The 22573-nt window shown below is 36.3% G+C and overlaps 1 protein-coding gene across 1 annotated transcript in view; it reads left to right on the top strand.

Annotated features, from left to right (window-relative positions):
* Positions 1 to 22180, top strand: part of MROH9 (maestro heat like repeat family member 9) — a 97691-nt gene extending 75511 nt beyond the window's left edge. Inside the window, exons 13-21 of the mRNA XM_030875618.1 lie at positions 2330 to 2467; positions 3061 to 3181; positions 5705 to 5842; positions 7939 to 8115; positions 10011 to 10163; positions 10265 to 10381; positions 10944 to 11046; positions 20257 to 20319; positions 21837 to 22180. Coding sequence (XP_030731478.1) covers positions 2330 to 2467; positions 3061 to 3181; positions 5705 to 5842; positions 7939 to 8115; positions 10011 to 10163; positions 10265 to 10381; positions 10944 to 11046; positions 20257 to 20319; positions 21837 to 22180 — 1354 coding nt within the window. The remainder of the gene's footprint in view (positions 1 to 2329; positions 2468 to 3060; positions 3182 to 5704; positions 5843 to 7938; positions 8116 to 10010; positions 10164 to 10264; positions 10382 to 10943; positions 11047 to 20256; positions 20320 to 21836) is intronic.
* Positions 22181 to 22573: the final 393 nt, after the last annotated feature.

Below are 22573 nucleotides of genomic sequence, written 5' to 3'. Positions count from 1 at the left end.
AAATTTCACAATTTGTATGGAAACACAAAAGACCCCGAATAGCCAAAGCAATCTTGAGAACGAAAAAAGGAACTGGAGGAATCAGGCTCCCTGACTTCAGACTATACTACAAAGCTACAGTTATCAAGACGGTATGGTACTGGCACAAAAACAGAAAGATAGATCAATGGAACAGGATAGAAAGCCCAGAGATAAACCCATGCACATATGGACACCTTATCTTTGATAAAGGTGGCAGGAATGTACAGTGGAGAAAGGACAGCCTCTTCAATAAGTGGTGCTGGGAAAACTGGACAGGTACATGTAAAAGTATGAGATTAGATCACTCCCTAACACCATACACAAAAATAAGCTCAAAATGGATTAAAGACCTAAATATAAGGCCAGAAACTATCAAACTCTTAGAGGAAAACATAGGCAGAACACTCTATGACATAAATCACAGCAAGATCCTTTCTGACCCACCTCCTAGAGAAACGGAAATAAAAACAAAAATAAACAAATGGGACCTAATGAAACTTCAAAGCTTTTGCACAGCAAAGGAAACCATAAACAAGACCAAAAGACAACCCTCAGAATGGGAGAAAATATTTGCAAATGAAGTAACCGACAAAGGATTAATCTCCAAAATTTACAAGCAGCTCATGCAGCTCAATAACAAAAAACAAACAACCCAATCCAAAAATGGGCAGAAGACCTAAATAGACAGTTCTTCAAAGAAGATATACAGACTGCCAACAAACACATGAAAGAATGCTCAACATCATTAATCATTAGAGAAATGCAAATCAAAACTACAATGAGATATCATCTCACACCAGTCAGAATGGCCATCATCAAAAAATCTAGAAACAATAAATGCTGGAGAGGGTGTGGAGAAAAGGGAACACTCTTGCACTGCTGGTGGGAATGTGAATTGGTTCAGCCACTATGGAGAACAGTATGGAGGTTCCTTAAAAAGCTACAAATAGAACTACCATATGACCCAGCAATCCCACTACTGGGCATATACCCTGAGAAACCGAAATTCAAAAAGAGTCATGTACCAAAATGTTCATTGCAGCTCTATTTACAATAGCCTGGAGATGGAAACAACCTAAGTGCCCATCATCGGATGAATGGATAAAGAAGATGTGGCACATATATACAATGGAATATTACTCAGCCATAAAAAGAAACGAAATTGAGCTATTTGTAATGAGGTGGATAGACCTAGAGTCTGTCATACAGAGTGAAGTAAGTCAGAAAGAAAAAGACAAATACCGTATGCTAACACATATATATGGAATTTAAGAAAAAAAAATGTCATGAAGAACCTAGGGGTAAGGCAGGAATAAAGACGCAGACCTCCTAGAGAACGGACTTGAGGTTATGGAGAGGGAGAAGGGTGAGCTGTGACAGGGCGAGAGAGAGTCATGGACATATACACACTAACAAACGTAGTAAGGTAGATAGCTAGTTGGAAGCAGCCACATGGCATAGGGATATTGGCTTGGTGCTTTGTGACAGCTTGGAGGGGTGGGATAGGGAGGGTGGGAGGGAGGGAGACGCAAGAGGGAAGAGATATGGGAACATATGTGTATGTATAACTGATTCACTTTGTTATAAAGCAGAAACTAACACACCATTGTAAAGCAATTATACCCCAATAAAGATGTTAAAAAAATAATAATAATAATGTGCACAAATGTGCTTTGTGAACTGTAAATTTATTTTGCGGTTGGTGATGTGATGTATGGGCTTATGATAGCATGCAGTCATTCTGTCCACATAAGGTAAGGTTCAGCTCTTCTCTTTTGCCCAAGAGATTACAGTAAGCTTCCCTGCTCTCCAGGGAAATCAGGACCCAACTTTCTGCTATTTGCCCTCATCTGGTGTGGACTTCTAAGTCAGGCAGGACTCTAAAACACAATCCCATTAAGATATTTAATCCACTCTCTGTCTTTCAAGCAGACAGACACCAAATCATCCCAAGTAGATAAGAATGTATTCTATTTATTTAAAGCATTCAAAGAAGACAATCAACAGGCACCTTTAGCATGTCTTCACATCACTTAACATCTTTTGCTAACAAGCTTTTAATAAACTAATAAGCTGCTCTATGATTAATCCTAGATTTTACATGCTACAATTTCAGTTTAACGCCACATCCCATGTCCTGTTAATCAGGGGAGATTAAGAGCATTTAATGGTCTTTTCCTTTGAAACACCCCCCTTTCCCAAAACTGGCATCCTGCCCAACATAGAATGAAAAGGCAAATAATCACTTGTATCTAGTTATGTGAAGGCCACTTGCAGGTGATGACTCTCCTCTTCTTTGGGACCTTAGCTATGCTCGAGATGCACTGAGAGTTCTGCTGAATTGTTCTGGACTGCAACAAGTGGATATTGCTCTAAAGAGAAAGAATTGTTGGAACCAGTTTTCCCAAGCACTGTTTCACCATCATGGAGTCTACCTTGTTGCCAAGTAAGAACAGGGGCATTGAGAAATGTTCTCTGTCTCTTTCCCACCTGTTTCATCTTTCTTCGACTAAGCCACTGTGGGAACACAGTCAATAGCCACTCCAACTTCCAAATCTCTCCTAATGATCTGAATTGCCATTTGACTTCTACTTTTTCACTTATTTTGGGGGGTTTTACTTTTCCTTGCCTTGCTCTCTTACCTAGTGATGTAGACACCAAATTATTCTCCCTCCACAGAACAGATATGGAGAACTAGAGGTGAATCTGCTTTTTCCTTCCTCTGTTGTTAACTGATTCCTTCTCTGCAGGCATCAGACATGTGCTCCCACTTTAAAGAGGTCTGATAAAAACCTGTACCCAATGAGACAAATTTGGGAAAGTATAATAGAAGAGGACTTTTATCCACAGAGTCTGCGTAGAACTCATACTGAGCCCGCAGTTTACCTTGGATTAAGGAATATTCAAGAATATCTTTCTTTTTATCTGGTGATACAAAATATGAGGATAATGTTTCCCTCTTTTCTACCATTAGCATTTGCTGATGCAGAAAGTGTTTTCATCTTCTTTGCTAATTCAGTGCTTTATTCTTCTTTACAGAACTCTCAGTGACTATAACTTTCCACAGTTTCCAGACACCTTGCATTATCTCTATAAGCTCTCAGTGGAAGGTCCTAGAAGGCCAGAAGACAACGTCATCACAATAATATTCCTCACTGAAGTGAGTTTTATTACGAGACTGTGAACAACCAAGTTCTCATTCCCTTTCCTTATCCAAACTTAAATCAACTCTCTAATGTTTTGTCTCCCTCTCCAAATATTGATTCTTACCAAAAGTTAAGACAGTAACAGATATCTGAAGCTGAGGGGCGTAAGGCGAAGATAGATTTATGAGAGGGTTGTCCCTTTAGACTGTTTCAGGAGTTGGCCTTTGTAGTTTCCTAGGGGGTGCGGATTTGCACAAACTAAGTATTTTTGTAGTCCTAGTTCATATTTCTTTACAAGCTTCTTAAAGTATATAGGGATAATTAAGTTTACTAAAGGTGGTAGGTAACATCTAGTGTCTAAACGATACTTCAGACTGCCTAGGGGAAAAAAGGAATGGGCTAAATAACTGGGTAACATGAAGATATAGAACTATATTACTTTGTATATGAATATTACATCAAATATTGGAATGCCATACCAGAGTTAAGCAAATTGAGGCAGTACTTTTGCTTACAAAAGGCATGTAAAAAGTTCTATAAATTGAAATTATCTGAGTCAAATCTAATTTTCCATAAAAGTAATATATAATAAGGAAGTATTGATCTAAGGTACGATGCCAAATATTCCCAAAAGTTTTACATTTCAAACTTCATGTCAAAATAGTTAATAAACTATAAAAGGCATACCCATACAGTATACTATATACTTCGTTTTTTCTTCCTTTTTTTTTGCGGTACGCGGGCCTCTCACTGTTGTGGCCTCTCCCGTTGCGGAGCACAGGTTCCGGACGCGCAGGCTCAGCGGCCATGACACACGGGCCCAGCCGCTACGCGGCATGTGGTATCTTCCCAGACCGGGGCACGAACCCGTGTCCCCTGCATCGGCAGGCGGACCCTCAACCCCTGCGCCACCAGGGAAGCCCTACTATATACTTCCAAAGCTTTCACAAGGATACATGAATTAGTTTAACTTAACATTGCAGTAGCAAATCAGTATTTTTCTAACTTGCTTAATCCATTTGAACCTCTCATTATTTTATTATGTGACTCATTATTTTTATTGTACTACCCTTTAAGTATGTACAAACACCAAACAGGTCTAAACATGAGATACAAAATCCCTTCCATAAAATGCTACATTTAAAAGAAATTTACAAACTACATAAGATTTATGTAAGCATCATTAATATACCTAGATGGAAACCTAGTTGCCTCTCTCATCATGAATGTAATGCTTCCTGCTACTGGAGATTGGCATGCCTGTCTTTCCAGGAACTCAGCAATGACCACACTCTCCCACCACTTTTCTCTGTTTAGAAATTCTGGGCAATCGTCAACTTTCCAGTTCAACTGTGAGGTCCCTTGGCCTTTTGTTGTTCTGAACACACAATCTATGCATTTTACCTTATTTTGGTCTTATCAGCCAGTGATACCTAAGATAGTATTACCAATGCCTATGCCATTTATTTATATATATTTGTTATTTCTAGTTTTCTACTGATATAAATAGCAATCAAGTTCTACTGATATAAATAGTAATCAAGTTTACATCTTTGTGCCTAAATCTTCTTTCTTTTGGTATTTTCGATTATTTTCTTATAATAGATTCCAAGAATCTGAAATAATAACCAAAGGGTATAAACATTCTCAAGGCTAAGGATTTTTAATGCCAAACCGCTATCTGGAAAGCAGTGCCAATCAGAGCTCCCCACACAGCTCGTGGGTCTGCTTACCCCACGGCACTCTCACCACCATAAACAAGCTTTCCAATGTGTGAGGCAGATGTGATGTCCTGTGGGGTGATTTGATTTGTACTTATTGTTTAAAGAGATTTGAACATTTTTAAAATATTATTTATAAATTAAAGTTCCATATTATGAACAACCTGATCTTTCCTTTACCTATTTAACTATTATGATCTTAGTGTCTTTCTCTGTGAATTGTATGCTTCTCTCTCTCTCTCTCTCTCTCTCACACACACTCACACACACACACACATACACACATATACACACCCCACAGATTTGTGAAAGATCAAGTAATACATGAACACTCTGCTTTGTACATCCTTAGTGAGATAAATTGCAAGGACAAAAAAAATCTGTAAAGAAATATTTATTTTTCCTCAGGAGGTTTATTGATGTTATATGTGTTGATATCATAATTTTAAGACTAGTATATGCATTATATGGTAGAAAACGAATAAGTAAACATATTAATGCTATTAGGCACCAAGGTTTTCCAGGTAAGAGAAAGATGAGGCAACATAAAAGTGTAAAAAGTTAACGTAAACTCTGTTATTCCACATGTGAAAATTTCTTTCATCATATATATAAAACAAAGCATGTATTTCCTATTCCATCTGCTACTTCTCCTTCCCTCTATGGGCACAGAAATATATGTAAAAATATGTGTAAGTATTTAGAGTTTTAGTGTGATTTGTGTTTGTTTTACTGAAAATGTCTTGATTTTTATGACTGAAGCAAGAACAATGCCTGGCCATTACTCTGCCTATGAACTTAATTGTTTTCTTTTAGCTTCTCAATAATTTCTTCAAGGACCCATTCCCAGAAGAATTTTTGGTTCTCTTCAGAAACTGGGTCAATGACTCTGATCCTGCAGTTAGCAAACTGAGCCTTCAGAAGATTGCCAGCATGGCACCGGTTATCAACGAGGTATGTGTGTGTGTGATCTGTGTCTGCCAGCACCATCGAACTCATAATCTGAGATTTGGTAGAACTCAGTATCCTTACTGACAAAACATTGATTATTTTTTAGTTTATACATCACTAACACAATATCAAAGCTGAGTGTTTTATCAATAAGGAAACTGGGTTGAATGGAAAGGATGCGTTAAGTCAATTTATTGGCTTTATCACCTTATTTATATTTTTCCCAGAAAATCGCTCATTACACTCAGAATTTATCAGCATTGCTCTACATGAACACTCTTGTTACACTCTAAACCACACATACGTTATTTTCCACTCCAACATACACACGTGCATACACATTAATTTCCTGTCTCAGAGCACTCGCTCAAGCTTTTTCTTCCTTTATACCACTTTCCTCCTTCACCCATTCACATTTTTCTTATTTTCCAATGATCAGCTCAAGTCGAACTTCACTGGATATTCTGGTCTCTAGCAGCCTCAACCCTTTCAGGGCCACACCAACTATAAGCACTTGCTTATATAGTATTTCATATTTATGGCTCTCTACCTATGACTCTTGAACCAACAGCATCAGAGTCTTTTGGAAATTTGTTAAAAATGCACACTGTCGGACTTCCCTGGTGGCGCAGTGGTTGAGAGTCCACCTGCCGATGCAGGGGGCACGGGTTCGTGCCCCGGTATGGGAAGATCCCATATGCCGCGGAGCGGCTGGGCCTGTGAGCCATGGCCGCTGAGCCTGTGCGTCTGGAGCCTGTGCTCCGCAACGGGAGAGGCCACAACAGTGGGAGGCCCACGTACCACAAAAAAAAAAAAAAAAGCACACTGTCAGGCCCTATCACAGGCCTATGGAATCAGAAATCCTGGGGGTTGTGCCCACCAATCTATGTTTTCAAAAGTCCTCCAGGTAATTCTAATGCAGGTTGAACTTGAGAACTACTGCCCTGTATCATTTCCCACTAAGTCATGTGAATACTTCTTGCCTTCCAGGAAGAGTGTGTCAATGCATACACCTATGTGTTGTAATTCTTTTGTAAATTTCAAAGTAGCCTGCACAACGCTGAGACTGTAGATATTCCATAAATTATTACTGATTTAATAATAAATTTAATAATAAATCCTAGTATATCCATTAAGCATAGTCTCTGAAAGCTTAAAGCCTGTCAGTGGGCACTCATTTTGCATTTAGAACGAAATGAGCCATAGTTTATTTGCTTTAGGTAAATCATACAAGTCAATAGGATGTATTGTGAACAGAAAGTTATTTATTGCCTTGTCTAGTCCTCTTACCAATGCGATTAACAACGTAACAAAGTTGTCTAGGAAAGTGGGAGAGAAACAGTGGAGAGGGATCTGTTTTGAGGTTTCACGTACTATCTATTGGTAAAGACTCCAGCCAGACACAAGTGTCCTCTGGCTGTTATTTTGGCAAATATTATTTATTTCTTTTACTTCCTTTCTTTCCAGCCTTTCTTTCACTCCTTTTGTGTCTCCTTTTCATGCTTTAATTGCCTGATATTCTGCTTGTCTCTGATCTGCAATTGATGCCCATGACCTAGCTCAGCAGCTCAGTGGCTCTCATGTCCAAACAGGTCATTGTCACCTAGTTTCGAGGTTATACTGCCAGTGGTGTGTTGGTAAATGTTTAAACAAGCAGCTCTGTGAAAATAAGACCAATTTCTCTGGTGTAAAAACTCCCACTATGGATGATTTCAATCTATCAAAGGGACATCAGTAGACATGGATTTGGGAGGAGATGCACAGTAGTGCATCATTATTTAATATCCCCACCATACAGATACACTACATGTAAATAACCTCAAAGGCATAAAAGAGCAAAATGTAGCAAAAGAACGGGAAGTGATGAGTCTTCAGTATTTATTACCATTGTTTTTATTTCTAAATTTATAAAATTTAATTTTTAATAGTGACTTTTAATGATCAGCTTGCAAAATTTTTGACAATTTGGCAATTGACTCTTGTAAGCTAGCTCCAGCACATCACTGCATACTGCCCAAACTCAGAGGTGTGTGTACCAAAGCTACCTCAAGTCTCCTTCTAGTTCTTAAATCCCACCATTTTCTTCCTTTTACATATAGATAGAAAATGTCTGCAGCTTATTAATAGCCATCCTGGATGCCTTCCTTTCCCAAGACAAGACTGTTGTAATTCGGGCCTTGATGACCCTTCGAAGACTTTTAGGCAAACTGGACAAGGTGACCTACTCCTCCCTGTGTACCAGAATTGCTTGCAGCTACTGTTCTCTGATGGATCATGTGAGTTACATAGATATATGAGATCATTAGGTTTTATCATTAAGCTGAAGCCCCAGGTAAGGCAATGCTATTACATCCCAGAATAAGTCAACAAAAGGCAGTCATTTTGTGCAGAGCTACCTTTTTTTTTCCAGAGATAATAATATTAATCAAGTAAGCTCTATGTTTGTTTGTTTTTAAACTACACTATGAGAACCTGGAAAAGTCTGCCCATAGGAAAAGAGAATCAAAATGTAGCCTCTGTTCTTAGATGAAAGAGGAATTATAGTTTAGTGGCTGTGTTTGTTAACCCTGAATCTGGACTTCCTAGGCTCAAATCCCTGTGCTGCCACTGACTAGCTGTGAAATCTTGAGCAGGTGGTTCAGTCTCTTAGTGCATCATCTGTAAAAGAGAGTGAATAGCAGGCATATTATGGGTATTAGAGTTGACATGTGTAATGCCCCAAATGAATATGGTATTTTCATAGAAAACTTTAATTAGAAAGTATTTCATCAGAAAGTTGTACATTTTGAAAATTCTCATTTTTTATGGTAAACGTGTTCCAGAAAAGTTGGATGACAGTAATATAGTATTTTAATAAACAAGAACATTTTGGTATGCTATGGGAAATCTATTTGTTTTTAAAGATTCCTTTGATGAGTGTTTGTGAACCAGAGAATTATTTCATAGTAAATTATCTTGCCAAAATGTGTAACTTCTTAGTTCTGCAGATTTCATTGAAGAAAGGCCCAATATTATTAAACTATAGAAAAAGGAAACAGTGGCAGAAAATATTTTCATAAGGACATAATGATAAGAATAGTAATAATAATAGTGGCTAAAATGTATTGAGCGTTTACTATGTACCAGGCACTATTTTAAGGGATTTACATGGACAATTTCACATAATCCTCTAACAAACTCTATTGCTATTATCCAGTTTACATATAAGGAAACTGAGGAAAACTGAAATGAATATTTGGCCAAGTTCACACGGCTAATAAGTAGTTGGCATGCTCATGTAAAGAATTATTTTCAAAATGGAATCATAAACTTTTTTTAAAAACTGAAGGTGATATTATATTTTAAAAAATTAACCTCTTCCTCTGACTTGAAATTTTTCTCTTCTAGAATCTTTATAATCCAATCACCTTCCTATTTGGCATAAGTAAGCCCTTGGAAACCTAGTACTATGCCATTATGCAAAGAACTTGCATTGGTATTCACTGGCAATTCTGCAAAGTCCTCCAGCATTTGAAGACATCATGGTCACATTACCCTAAGTATTATAGAAATCATCTCCAAGTTATATAGATTTTTACATGTTATAATTTTAGGATGTTATTAAATACTATCTTCCTAAATTTAAGAAACTCACTTTTCACAGGGGATTTTCTTTAAGGTAATCTGAATTTTGGTAAGCAAGTCTTATTTTAAAATCAAAAGACAAGCTTAGACCCAAAGTGAATCTTCTTAGACCCTTAGACTTCTTAGACCCAAACTGAATCTTTTCTAAAAATAAATGATAATAATTATATATATACGGGCTTCCCTGGTGGCGCAGTGGTTGAGAGTCCGCCTGCCAATGCAGGGGACAAGGGTTCATGCCCTGGTCCGGGAAGATCCCACATGCCGCGGAGCGGCTGGGCCCGTGAGCCATGGCCGCTGGGTCTGTGCATCCGGAGCCTGTGCTCTGCAACAGGAGAGGCCACAGCAGTGAGAGGCCCGCGTACCGCAAAAAAAAAAAAAAAAAAAAATTATATATATACATATAGACACATCATATATAGTATATATACGTATAAATATATATACTATATAGTGTATATAAGTATACATAGTATATATAGTATATAGTGTGTGTGCATATATATAAATATCCTCAAATGAGGTCTTTTCTGTGTGCATATTTCAGAGTAATGGAGGCATTCGGAGTATGGCCATTCGACACTTTGGTGAGTTACTCAGGGACATGAGTCAGTACACGTGGATGCTGAATGATGTGGTTTTCGGAGGCTTGGTGCCTCTGATTCTGTTTCTGGAAGATACAGAGGCAAGAGTAGTTAAAGTAAGTCCTGTGATTTTGTTTTTCTTAGTTTTGCTGAGAATCGCAGTGCTTTATGTAACACCAGATGAATAGATTTTTACTGACCTTTTTCTACTTCACAGGCATGTAAATATACATTAGAAATCTGTGCCTCAGAATTAAAATGGGCAACATCATATTTGCTCAAGGATGAACATTACAGTTTTGAGCTGGTAGTGCTCAACATCTGTAACAATCTTGTAAGTGATCCCTCAGGGTTTACTACCACAAGAGTTATAGGAGGAACTTTAAAGGATATCCAAAGTGATGAAAAGCATGATGAGCAAGGAATATAAAGAAAAGATAAATGAACAATTATAGCTAGAACTTGAGACAAGAGAAAATTAAAAATTTCCACTCTCTTTTCCTCAACATTTTCCATCTATCGTTTCTTCCTCCAACCTACCTACTTTGAGCAGTGTAAAGGTAGCAACATTTCAGATCACCAAAAGAAAAGCTGGAATTTCTTTTCCATGGCTGAATGAGCTGGTTCTCTGAAAACCAGCATAAACTGCAACGATAGACAAATGGGGATGGAAGGATGTTAAGCAAAAGTTGGAAACCCAAACTTTGGATATCATGTAATAAGCTGAATAATGCCTGCAAGCAAAAGAATAACGTTCATACGCAGAAACCCCCGAGTTTTAAACTGGCCCTGATTTGGTATAAGCAACCAAGTTCTTTTCCCTGAAAGCCTCTCTGGAGAGAGCAAATGTGCTCTTTCAATAAGTGAGAGAATTTTTTTTCCTTTTTTATTCTCAGCTTATTTCTCATCAGAAATATGTTATAGATTTGATAGCTGATACCTTAGGATTCCTGAGGAGTTCCAGAACATATCTGAGAAGAGGATCAGTTATTTTAATAGGTAAGTAAAATTCAATTCTAATTTCCTAATTTGTCTTAAAAGGTAAAGAATGGGGTAAGCAGCTAGAAATTTTCCTTGAAAAAATTACAAATTTTCTTTCTTTATGATAGTACTTTTCATGGTGATATCTAAGATGAACAGAAGTTAAAATATATCATGAGTATAGAGTTCTACTTTGTAATACACAGTGGGTATAGCTGTGTGATTAAATTATCATACAAAGTACATCCAACAGGATGAATTTCAAAATTTTAGATGGTGGCAAACCACTACAGTTTTCCTTCACTGCTTAAAAATCACCCCCCAAAGAATAAGAATAATGTATTTTTTAAATGCCATCTTCAACAAAACATGAACATCTATAACCACAGACTACAACAGATGAGGAAGAGCTACCAAATCCAATAAAGTTTGAAGAAGAAAATGTAAAGTTGTGGGAGTGCAGGAAGATTCTAAAAGAAAACAACTATAATTTTTGACCTTGGACAAACCTGACCAATCATTTTTTTCCGCCTAGATTCTCGCCATGAAGATCAAAACTAATAATCCTTTATTTGGAATGATAGGAACTGAATTCCCAACTTGGTCGTGGGATCTTCCCTTGACCCCATTTGGCATCCTCGAATAGCTGGGGCCCCAAGGAATGAGGAAATACTTAGTCACATTATTCTTGTACAGAAAAGTCTGTCATTAGTCAGGGTAGAAGACAAGTTGTATTACGATCAGCACTACAGTTCATGATCTGTGTTGATCAGAGTGGAGTAGAGGAACACACACACACAGAGAACCCTGTATTATAAGAACTTTATTTCAAACCATAAAGAATTCATGCTATTCTGAATTCTACACTGGAAATTTCCACAGACTTCCCACAAAGAAGAAAATCAAATTTTAGAAAATGTTTCTACAGAGTAGTTGAAAATCATGGTAAATATATTCATGAATCCAAAACTTTTTAAAATAAAAATCTAATGATATAAGCACACAGGGAATATATAATGGGATATCGGGAAGACATGAAGAGTAAGCTTTGCATTTCTCTAATAATTAGTGATGTTGAGCATCTTTTCATGTGCTTTGTGCTTTTTGGCCATCTGTATGTCTTCTTTGGTGAAATGTCTATTTAGATCTTCTGCCCATTTTTTGATTGGGTTGTTTGTTTTTTTGATATTGAGCTTCATGAGCTGTTTGTATATTTTGGAGATTAATCCCTTGTTGGTTGCTTCCTCTGCAAATATTTTCTCACATTCTGAGGGTTGTCTTTTTGCTTTGTTTATGGTTTCCTTTGCTGTGGAAAAGCTTTTAAGTTTAATTAGACCCCATTTGTTTATTTTTGTTTTATTTTCATTACTCTAGGAGGAGATTTGCTGTATACCTAAAACTAACACAACACTGTAAATCAACTATACTCCAATAAAAATTTTTTTAAAAAATAGACAATGGAAGGAGAACATCAGGAGAGCCAGATACTAAAGTTATCTGACATAGATGTGAGATATATGTTTTAAAAACTGATTAATATGTTCAAGAAAATATATGGCAAAATAGAGAATTTCAAAAAGTAAAAGAAGCTTTCAAAGCATGATGGAAAGTGTAAGAAAAAATATATAACCATTGCAAAAAACTTCATTGCAGCCAATGGAAGAGCAAATATATATTGTTGATAACCCAGTAAGGAACAAGGAGGAAAGGGTTGAAAAATGTTAGCAAAATAAAATATAAACCAACAAGAAACAGTTTGAAAAATTAGGGAGCAGTGATAGATATAGAAGATAGATGAAAGAAATGCAAATATGCATAGATAATATCCATGAAGAAAAATGAACAATTAGACAGAAAAAAGTATTCAAAGATAGAATTTAAGAACTAAAAAAAATTTGATTAAATATACTGATGGTAAAAATTGTTCAAGAAATGTTTTATACAGAATGAAACATTAAGACATTTCCTAACAAAGTTATGGAACTTCAGAGTTAAAGAATTCATCGTGCCGTTGAGCAAAAAAAAAGTCACCTATACGTTACAAAATAAATAAATGTGGCATTAGATTTCTCCACTTCAGTATTCAACTCTAAAATGTAGTAGAATAGAGCCTATAAATCCTAAGTAGAAAAAAATTATGACTGAAGAATTTTATACTTATCAAAATTATATCCAACTATAAAAATAATAAGAAAACATTTCTAAAACATAAAAACTCAGCATAAGTTCATTACCATGAATCCTTCTTGAAGAAATCATTGATGGATGGAATTCAGCCAACTAAAGAAGGAATGGATAAACTATCGCATAAGGACATACAGTATCTGCTTAACTGTAGGACTTCCAGCTCCCAATCCATTCTTCACTATGTTTTACATTTCTCTATGCCTCAAAAACTGACCTCTATGGTCTACATCTCCCAATCTCCCTTGCCAGCTTGCTTTCAGGTTGGTATAGCATTTAATGTCCATTAATGCATTTAATGTTACAGGAGTATGCTTAATATTCAGTAATAATTGTAACAGTGTTAGTCACGAATTATCCCATCTAGAAACCCCAGAGCCCCTACTGAGAAATACTGATCAATAAGTTCAATCCAGTTATAATAAAAAATACCAACAGATAATTTCATAGATCTTGACAAGTTGATTCTAAATGTATATGGAAGAGCAAAAGACCAACATAAGAAGATATAACTAACAAATTTTAGACAATCCGTTACTCACTCAAGGAAAGACAAGAACTGTGAAACTGTAATAGAAAGCCTAGAAACAGATCCACACATATACAAACACCTAATATAAAAGATCAGAACTGGTAGTATATATCAGATCAGAAATGATGGGCTGTCTAATAAAAGGTGCTAGGACAATGGGAATACACACACACACACACATACACACACACACACACACACACACAAATTCCTACCTGACACCCTACACAAAAATCAATTCTAGGTGTATGAAGTCATGTATTGAATAGATGGAAGGAAGGAAGATCTAAAAAGAAACTTTAAAATGTATGCAGTATTTCTATGAAGAAAACCTGCAAACATTACTGAAAGACACAAAAAAATTTTAAATAAATTGAAAGGTATAAACCATATTTTAGGAAAGAATCAAAATTGTAAATGTGTCAGTCCTTTCCTAAATTAATCTATACATGGAATAAGATGCCCGTTGAAATATCAATAGGGCTTTTTTTTTTCAAAATTGACATCCTAATTTTAAAATTAATATAGAAAAGTTACCATGCAAGAATATCCAGGAAGTTCTAACCAAAAAAGAATTAGAAAGGACTAACCTTATCAGATATTAATATAGCTACAGTAATTAAAATCACATGGAATGAATAGATAGACAAATGGAACAAAATACCATCTAGAAATAACTGCCAAAACATGCAATATTTTACAGTGAATCACTGGCTTTAAGTAATAGTGATGAAAATATGGAATATTCCTTAAATGGTTTGGGGACACATGGTGAGCCATCTGGAATTTTTAAAATTATTTTATTCCTATCCCACTCTTTACACTAAATAAATTCCAGATGGTCAAAGGCTCAAATGCTAAAAATAAAACCATAATAATAAATAAGATTAGATAAAATAGTGTAGAAGAATTTGCTTTATAATCATGGGGTAGGTAAGATCATTCTAAGTAAAAGTAAAAATCATAAAAGATTGACAAACTATGTAAAAACAAATATTTTTGCAAGGCAAAACCACTATAAACAAAGTCAAAAGCCAAACTGTAATAAAATATTTATGGCACTTATCACATATAAAGGGTGCATGAATTCTTACTGTCTAAAGAATCCTTACAAATCTGTAAGAAAAGCCAAACAACCCACTAGGAAAATGGACAAAGTACATGAAGAAAATTACTTGGCTCATATACATAAAATTTTCACAGCCTCATCCAAAAAGTGATGCAAATTGAATTGATAAAGTGCTTCCATCCATCAAACTGACAAAGAACAAAAATGATTATACTACATAGTTTTGTCCAGGTTGCAGGAAGTAGGCAAACACTTACATTACTGGTCAGAGTGTAAATTACTACAATCTCAGCAGTTTGGTAATTTCCATCCAAATGTGAAATGCATATTCTTTTGACTTAATAATCTCTTCTCAAGAGAATTTATCCTCTGATATAGTCACATATGAGAAGTGATGTGTGCATGTAGATATTCATTGCATCATTGGCTTTATAATACCATCATCCTTAGCATGTGACTTGTATCCTTATTTGTGTTTTCTGATTACCCTCAGTATTTTCGCAGTGTTACACCAAGGAGAAAGAAAAACGTAAAGGGCAAAAGGTGTCTCTGGGTCAACCTAATTTTACAAGGCTTTCTTCAAAATCCCAACCAGTGATTCATCTTATACCTCCCAATGACCAGAACTGTCACAATGCCACCATCATTTGCAAGAGCTGCTTGGCACTTTTTTTGTTGGGCAAGAAGGGGACAATGATATTAGATTGACAGCTAGCAGTGTGTCACAATTGCCAAATTTAAGAGTTTTCGCATAAGTATCTGTATTTCCAATTATTTGATGGGGGAGGAGATAAGGCTACACTGAACCTGCATTTCTGCCTGGTAGCAACTGAGCAGAGCTGACTGCTTGTGGATGGAGCTTGTAGTTCCTGTCCCCACGCTCCCCACCACTACTAACTGTATTCTTCTACGTGCACCTTGTTGGCATTGTGGTTAGTCTGCCGTGTTTCAAAACTTTCAAAACATCAAATTCTATTTGAAAGTTCATTTGTAACTTTCAAAAACACCATTTCAGTAGAGTCATTTAATTTTCAGTTGTTTTTGCCTAATTTTACCACCTGTTTTGCTCCTTTGGTGCTAATGTTGTATTTCTGAAGTTCCTACAGTATAAGAAAGACCCAAATATAATTACGGCTTAAACAAAATAGTAGCTTATTTCTCTCTCATTTAACAATCCAAGTATACGTAGACTAGTGTCAGCTCTTCTGTTGCTCTAGTATTCTCATCACACAGTTTCCTACATCAGGTCCAAGATGTTTCCTCCATCTCCTGCAACCACTTCAATTGGAAAGGGGAAAATATCAAGAGGTCACAGGCATCTCTTTAAAGAGCAACTGTAACTTCTGCTAAATGATCATTAGCCCGGAACATAGATGTGGCCATACCTAGCTGCAAAGAAGTCTTAAAAGTCTAGTCATCTGCTAGATGGCCACGTGTCCAGCTAAAAATTGGTAGTTTTAGTAAGAGAACTAAAGATAAAGAAGTAATTTGACAAACAGGGGAAATTAGTACTCTCTAGCATAAGAAATTTTCATTCATTATTTGTACCTGCCACCTAATTCTGAAAGGAATTGCATTGATTTACAAACTTAAGCAAAAGTATGCCAATTAAGGATACCTCCACAACACAGGGCTTTGTTTTTAAACATTATTCTTAAATTTTTTTTTTTTTTTTCTACGCGGGCCTCTCACTGTTGTGGCCTCTCCCGTTGCGGAGCACAGGCTCCGACGCGCAGGCTCAGCAGCCATGGCTCACGGGCCCAGCCACTCCGTGGCATGTGGGATCTTCCCGGACCGGGGCACGAACCTGTGTCCCCTGCATCGGCAGGCGGACTCTCAACCACTGCGCCACCAGGGAAGCCCTATTCTTAAATTTTTAAGTCCATGTTCCACCTGTCAATAAGAATATCTTGAGCTTTACTATCTGTAAATTGTATTATGAAAATAATGTATTATTGTGATTTCTGTGGTCACTATTTTGACTGAAGCAGAGGCAGTGTGAAATATTGGTGAGAGTAGATACGTTTCCATTGAAATCTCAGAATGAACACCCACTAGCCGTGTGACCTTCACCAAGTTACTTAATCTCTATGAACTTTTATTTTATCACATGGAAAATGAGGATAATAAGAACAGCAATAAAAATATTTCTTAAATCTATTGAAAACATGTAAGAGCTTTTATAAAGGCAGTGAAGAGAAAGTAGAAAAACCAAAAGAAGTAGGCCTGAGATTTGGGGATTATTTTCCTTTATAGATTTTCTTTTATAAATTTATAGATCAATTCTAAATGCAAAAAGGGTATCTGGGAGGCTGATAAACTGTGCAGAAATTTTAGCTGTCTCACAGAGCTGGAGGAATAAAACTTGGAGTGGACTGACAATGAGGAGGAACTCTGGTAAATACCCCCAAGTTTTCAGCTGGGATCCCTGATGTCTCTACCCTAAGAGTGAGAGTCAACTAAAAATAGGCCAGCTCTTAAAATTACTGAACCTTTGAATATCTAACTCCCTGGTTGGATTAAGGGGATATACCTCTAGCCTAACTGCCTGCCAAAAAAGCAAAAATAAATCCTCTCTGGGAGAAGATAAATTGCCCAGAGCCTAAAAGTATCTACACAAAATTGTATACACAATAGCTGAGATTTAATCAAAAATAACCAGAGGTTTAGATTTTTTTTAATTACAAGGAAAAAAAATAGAAACAATCTAGTATATGCAATTATTGAAATTTATCAGATAGGAACTTTAAAATAAATATGATTAGTATGTTCAAAAGATTAAATAATGAGATGGAATGCAGAACTCAATGGGTAAAATTAGCAGCAGACTAGAAAGAACTGAAAAGAGATAAAGAGAATTAGAAATGTCAGAATAAAATATTCAGCCTCAAGATCAAAGCTCAAAGAGTTAAAAATGGAAAATATGAACAGAGCATAATAATATGAGATATGGTTACAAGGTCTAACATATGCATTCCATAAGGATAGTGGGGAAAGAATGAGACAAAATAAATAGTTGAAGAGATAATGACCAAAAATTTTCCAAAACTAAAATAAGGTAATAACAAGAAATAAAATGTATAAGTCTGGAAAAAAGAAAATAGAACTTCCAAAATTTGCAGATAAATAATTGAGTATTTAGAACACTGGAAAGAATTCAGAAAAACTATTGGAATTAAATAAATTTAGCAAGTTTTCTATATACAATATCAATATACAAAGATCAATTGGGTTTCTACACACTATCAATAAACAACTAGAAAATCGATTTTTTGATGCCTAATGCATTGTACCAAAATTCATCAAATACCTCAAAATAAAACTAAGGAAAGATGTACAAGACTGATACACAAAAAAACTAGAAAATGTTGAGAAGTTTTTAAGAAGACTTAAATAGAGTGATATATCATGTTTATGGATTAAAGAATTAAGTATTGTAACAATGTCAACTCTCCCCAGACTGTTCAGTATATTCAATACAACCCCAAACAAAATTTCACCAGAGGTTTTGGGGTGTGTGTGTGTGTGTGTGTGTGTGTGTGTGTGTGTGTGTGTGTGTGTGTGTGTGTGTGTGTGTGTGTGTGTGAAATTTGAGAAGTTGATTCTAATTTTTACATGAAAATTTAAAGATTTGAGAATAGCCAAGATAATCTGAAGAAGAATCACAAAGTTGAAGAACTTATACTACTGGATATCAAGACCCATTTTACATTAAGGTACTATGGAAGTGGCACAATGTTAGAATGGAGTCAAGACACTGATCCCTGCAAAATTCACGATATAAATGACCCTGCAAAGCATTAGGGAAAGGACTTTGTTTTTTTTCTCTTAATGGTGCTCGATTAATTTCATAGGTAAGTAATCTCAACCCCTATTTTATGCCATATAATTCCAGTTGGGCTTGCAATCCAAAAATGTGAAAAGGTAAAACAATAAAGTTTCCAGAAGTAAATATGGGAGAATATCTTTATGACCTTCAGACAGCAAAGATTCCCTATCAGGACTCCAAAATTCACTAACCATAAATTGGACTACATTAAAATTAGGGACTTCTGTTCATCAAAAAAAAAAACCAAAAAAACAATACAAATGGAAAAGTTTAGCCCTGGAGTAGGAGAAGATATTTGTAATGGGTGTAATATTCTAAGAGATTAGTATCCAGAATTTAAAATGCCTAAGAATAAATAATTTAAAAACACCTCAATATAAAAACAAGTGACTTACTTGAACAGACATTTCACTAAAGAAATATCCAGGGCTTCCCTGGTGGCTCAGTGGTTGAGAGTCCGCCTGCCAATGCAGGGGACACGGATTCGTGCCCCGGTCTGGGAATATCCCGCATGCCACGGAGCGGCTGGGCCCGTGAGCCATGGCCGCTGAGCCTGCACGTCCGGAGCCTGTGCTCTGCAATGGGAGAGGCCACAACAGTGAGAGGCCCACGTACTGCAAAAAAAAAAAAAAGAAATATCCAAGTGGCCAATAAATATACAAAAATAATACCACCAAACCCATGAGACTGACTGAAAGGTAAAAGACTAACAATTTCAAGTGTTAGAGAGGATGTACAGCAATGGAAATGTAAGAGTGAAAATTGGTACAACCACCTTGGAAACTGTTCTGCAGTAATGATTAAAGGTGAACATAAGCACATCCATTAGCCAATAAGTCCACTCCTAGCTATATACCAAACAGCAATGCACACAAATCTACGCAAAAATTCATGTACAAGAATGCCCACAATAACATCATTATTCATAACAGCCCAAAATTGGAAACAACACATTGTCCATCATAAGCAGGATGGCTAAAAAGTGCTGCATTAATACGATGGAATATCATATAAAAGCATTCTGCAAATTCTTTCTGTAAAGAACCAGATAGTAAATATTTCAGGCTTTGAGTACCATATGGTCTCTGTCGCAACGATGCAACCCTGCTGTTGGAGGGTGAAAGCAGCCGTAGATAATCCATAAGCAAATGAGCCAATAAGCATGGCTGTGTTTCAAGAGAACTTTGCCAACCTCTGTCATGTAGCAATGGAAATGAATGACCTATTGCTATGTTTAAAAACATGGATGAATCATACAATATAACGTTGAGCAAAAGAATGTATTCTGAAAGGTGAAGGAGGAGGCTGCAAAGGGCATGAGGGAGGCTCCTAGGAAAATAGTAATATTCTATTTAATGACCTAGGTGGTAGCTAGACGTATTCACCATGTGGTCATTTATTGAGCTGTACAATTATGATTTCTGCACATTTATAAACACATGGATATCTCAATAAAGAATTTTATTAATCATTATTTGAAAGCACTAAAAGATGATTCAAGGATAATCTAGAGATGCTTTGCTTTGAAGAAAGCAATGAAGGTAGCCAGATAATATCAGATGATGCATTTTCATAACGTATTTTGGAGTAACTTTAATTTTACTTTGTGCATAGGGTACTTGGCAAAATTGGGTGGCCATTTACTGCTCAGAGATGAAATTCAAGTCATGCTTGAGGGTAAGTGTTGAAGTTATAATGAAATCTTTATGTATAGGCCTAAATAACTTCACTGTTTGTGATTCAGTTTATATCTGAGCTCTATAGTGATGCCAGGGATGGGAAGAGGGTGGTAGAGGTAGCTAGGCAGTTAAGGGGAAATCAGTGGAAGGACTGGGTTAAGGGACATCTTCTTTATTTTTTATTCTTTCTCTCTCTGTTTCAATCTCTCCATCTGTCCCTCTCATTAGTTGAGACCTAACTATTATCCTAGAGTCCTTAGGAACTACAGAGAGTTAAGAATTCATTCACTCATTAATCCATTCAACAAACATTCTTCCAGCATCTACTATGTGACAGCACTATTCTATCTGCAGGATATACAGCAGCAGACAAAGCAAAGTCCCTTCCCTCAGAGGATTTACATTTTAGTGGAGAGCAATGTACACTTGCACCAGAAGAAATTAAAGAAGGGTAATGTTTATTCTTTCAAAATGTTTGGATCTTCAGCATCTCTCTTAGCCTCTGCCTATTTCCCCTTCAGGATCAGAATTACAAACAGGGGAGGCAGAAAATAAGGTGGCTGCCTTCCTTCCCTTTTTTTGGTAATAGACTTTATATTTTAGAGCAATTTTACATTAATAGAAATATTGAGTGGAAGATACAGAGGTTTCCTGTATACCTCCTGCCCCCACACATGCAGAGCCTCCCCCAGTTACCAACATCCCCCAGCAGAGTGGTACCTTTGTTACAGTTGATGAATCTACATTGACACATCATTATCTTCCTTTTTTATCCATTCATATTTATTGACTGCCGGCTAAATACTAAGCACTCCCTCCATGTCACTCAGAATATTTTTCTTCTTTCGCTCTTCCTTCTCCTTCTGTTCCTTCTACTTTTTCTCTCTTTTCTAAATCTGTCCTTTTTTCCTTCTCTATTTCTTTTTATTAAGAAAGAAAATAATAACTTCCCACAAGCTCAACATATGAATATAATGATATTAGTATTTTGGTATATATCTTATTGCAGATATTTTTAAAGAATATAAACTATTACCTATTTATTTTTAAAACTATCATAACTGTTTTATAACTTTTTCACTTACTCATGTGTCAGAAACATCTTTTCATGCCAAGAAATATGGGTCTACATCATCATGTTAATATGTATGTGCTACTTCACTTTATGATATCTCTAATTTTTAAGCACTTTCATATTGATGAACATTTAGACTGATTCCACTTTTTTCATTATTATGAGCAATACTGAACCTCTTCATGAATATATGTTTATGCTGTCTACCAGAATGCTCAGCACAGAACAGGCACTCAGTATACACTTAGTGAATATTTCCTTTTTTCTTTTAATGAGGTCTGGTGAGGACAGAGGATAAAAAACTTCCTGGATGCTATTTGTCAAAGTAACAAAAATTGGGGGAGGGGGGCTTTTGTGAAAGGTGGTGAGGCTATTTAGGGTTAGAGCTTCTCAGACTATGAGAGTGATGCCTTGAATTAATGGCCTTTCTGCTGTTACAGCTATTGACCCAGTGCTTGGGGATGAAGATCCTGTGATCAGGGAGTTTGCAAAAATAACAAACAAAATTTTTATGGAAACAGCCCATAGACTGACCTCCTCAAATATTAAACAAAGCTTCCGAAGACTGTTTAACTTAATCTACATCAAAAAATTGAAGCCTCTTTATAATTATAACCTTCCCAAGGACCTGACAGGCAGTCCTATGGGGATTAAAGAAACCAAGAATGATAAGGAAGCCATTACAGACAATAATTATGAAGACGTATTGGTAAAGAACAAAGATGTATCGGTAAAGAATGCAAGGTTCACGAGTGCCTTGGAGCACACCTCCGAAGAGGAATGATTTTCCTTTCCCTCTTGATAACTTGAGTCCGTTTGTAGATGCTTTTCAGAAGGACACTAGAAGCCTTTACTGTCTCTTCTTGATTCTCTACTCAAATATAGAAATGTGTTGCCTCTCTCTGTCTGACAGTGATTAGAAGACTTACTTCATCAAAGCAACTAACAAAATTGAAAAAACATATAAGCAAAGTGTTTGATGAGAAGCTCTTGGAGCTTGCATTAATCAATACATAGCTACTGAACATCTTCTAAGTGCCAGACACTATGCTAGATAGTGACGCTATCTGGATGATGTAAACAAGGTTCCCATCCTCAGGAAGGCCACAGTCTAGTGATACACAGTGTGGTTATTTACACCCTGCTCTGATGAATGCTGCCAAGGGCGGTATTTACA

The sequence above is a fragment of the Globicephala melas genome, chromosome 1, assembly GCF_963455315.2.
Source record: "Globicephala melas chromosome 1, mGloMel1.2, whole genome shotgun sequence".
Taxonomy (NCBI): domain Eukaryota; kingdom Metazoa; phylum Chordata; class Mammalia; order Artiodactyla; family Delphinidae; genus Globicephala; species Globicephala melas.
Note: the sequence above shows the minus strand (reverse complement) of the source record. Positions and strands in the feature narration are given on the sequence as shown.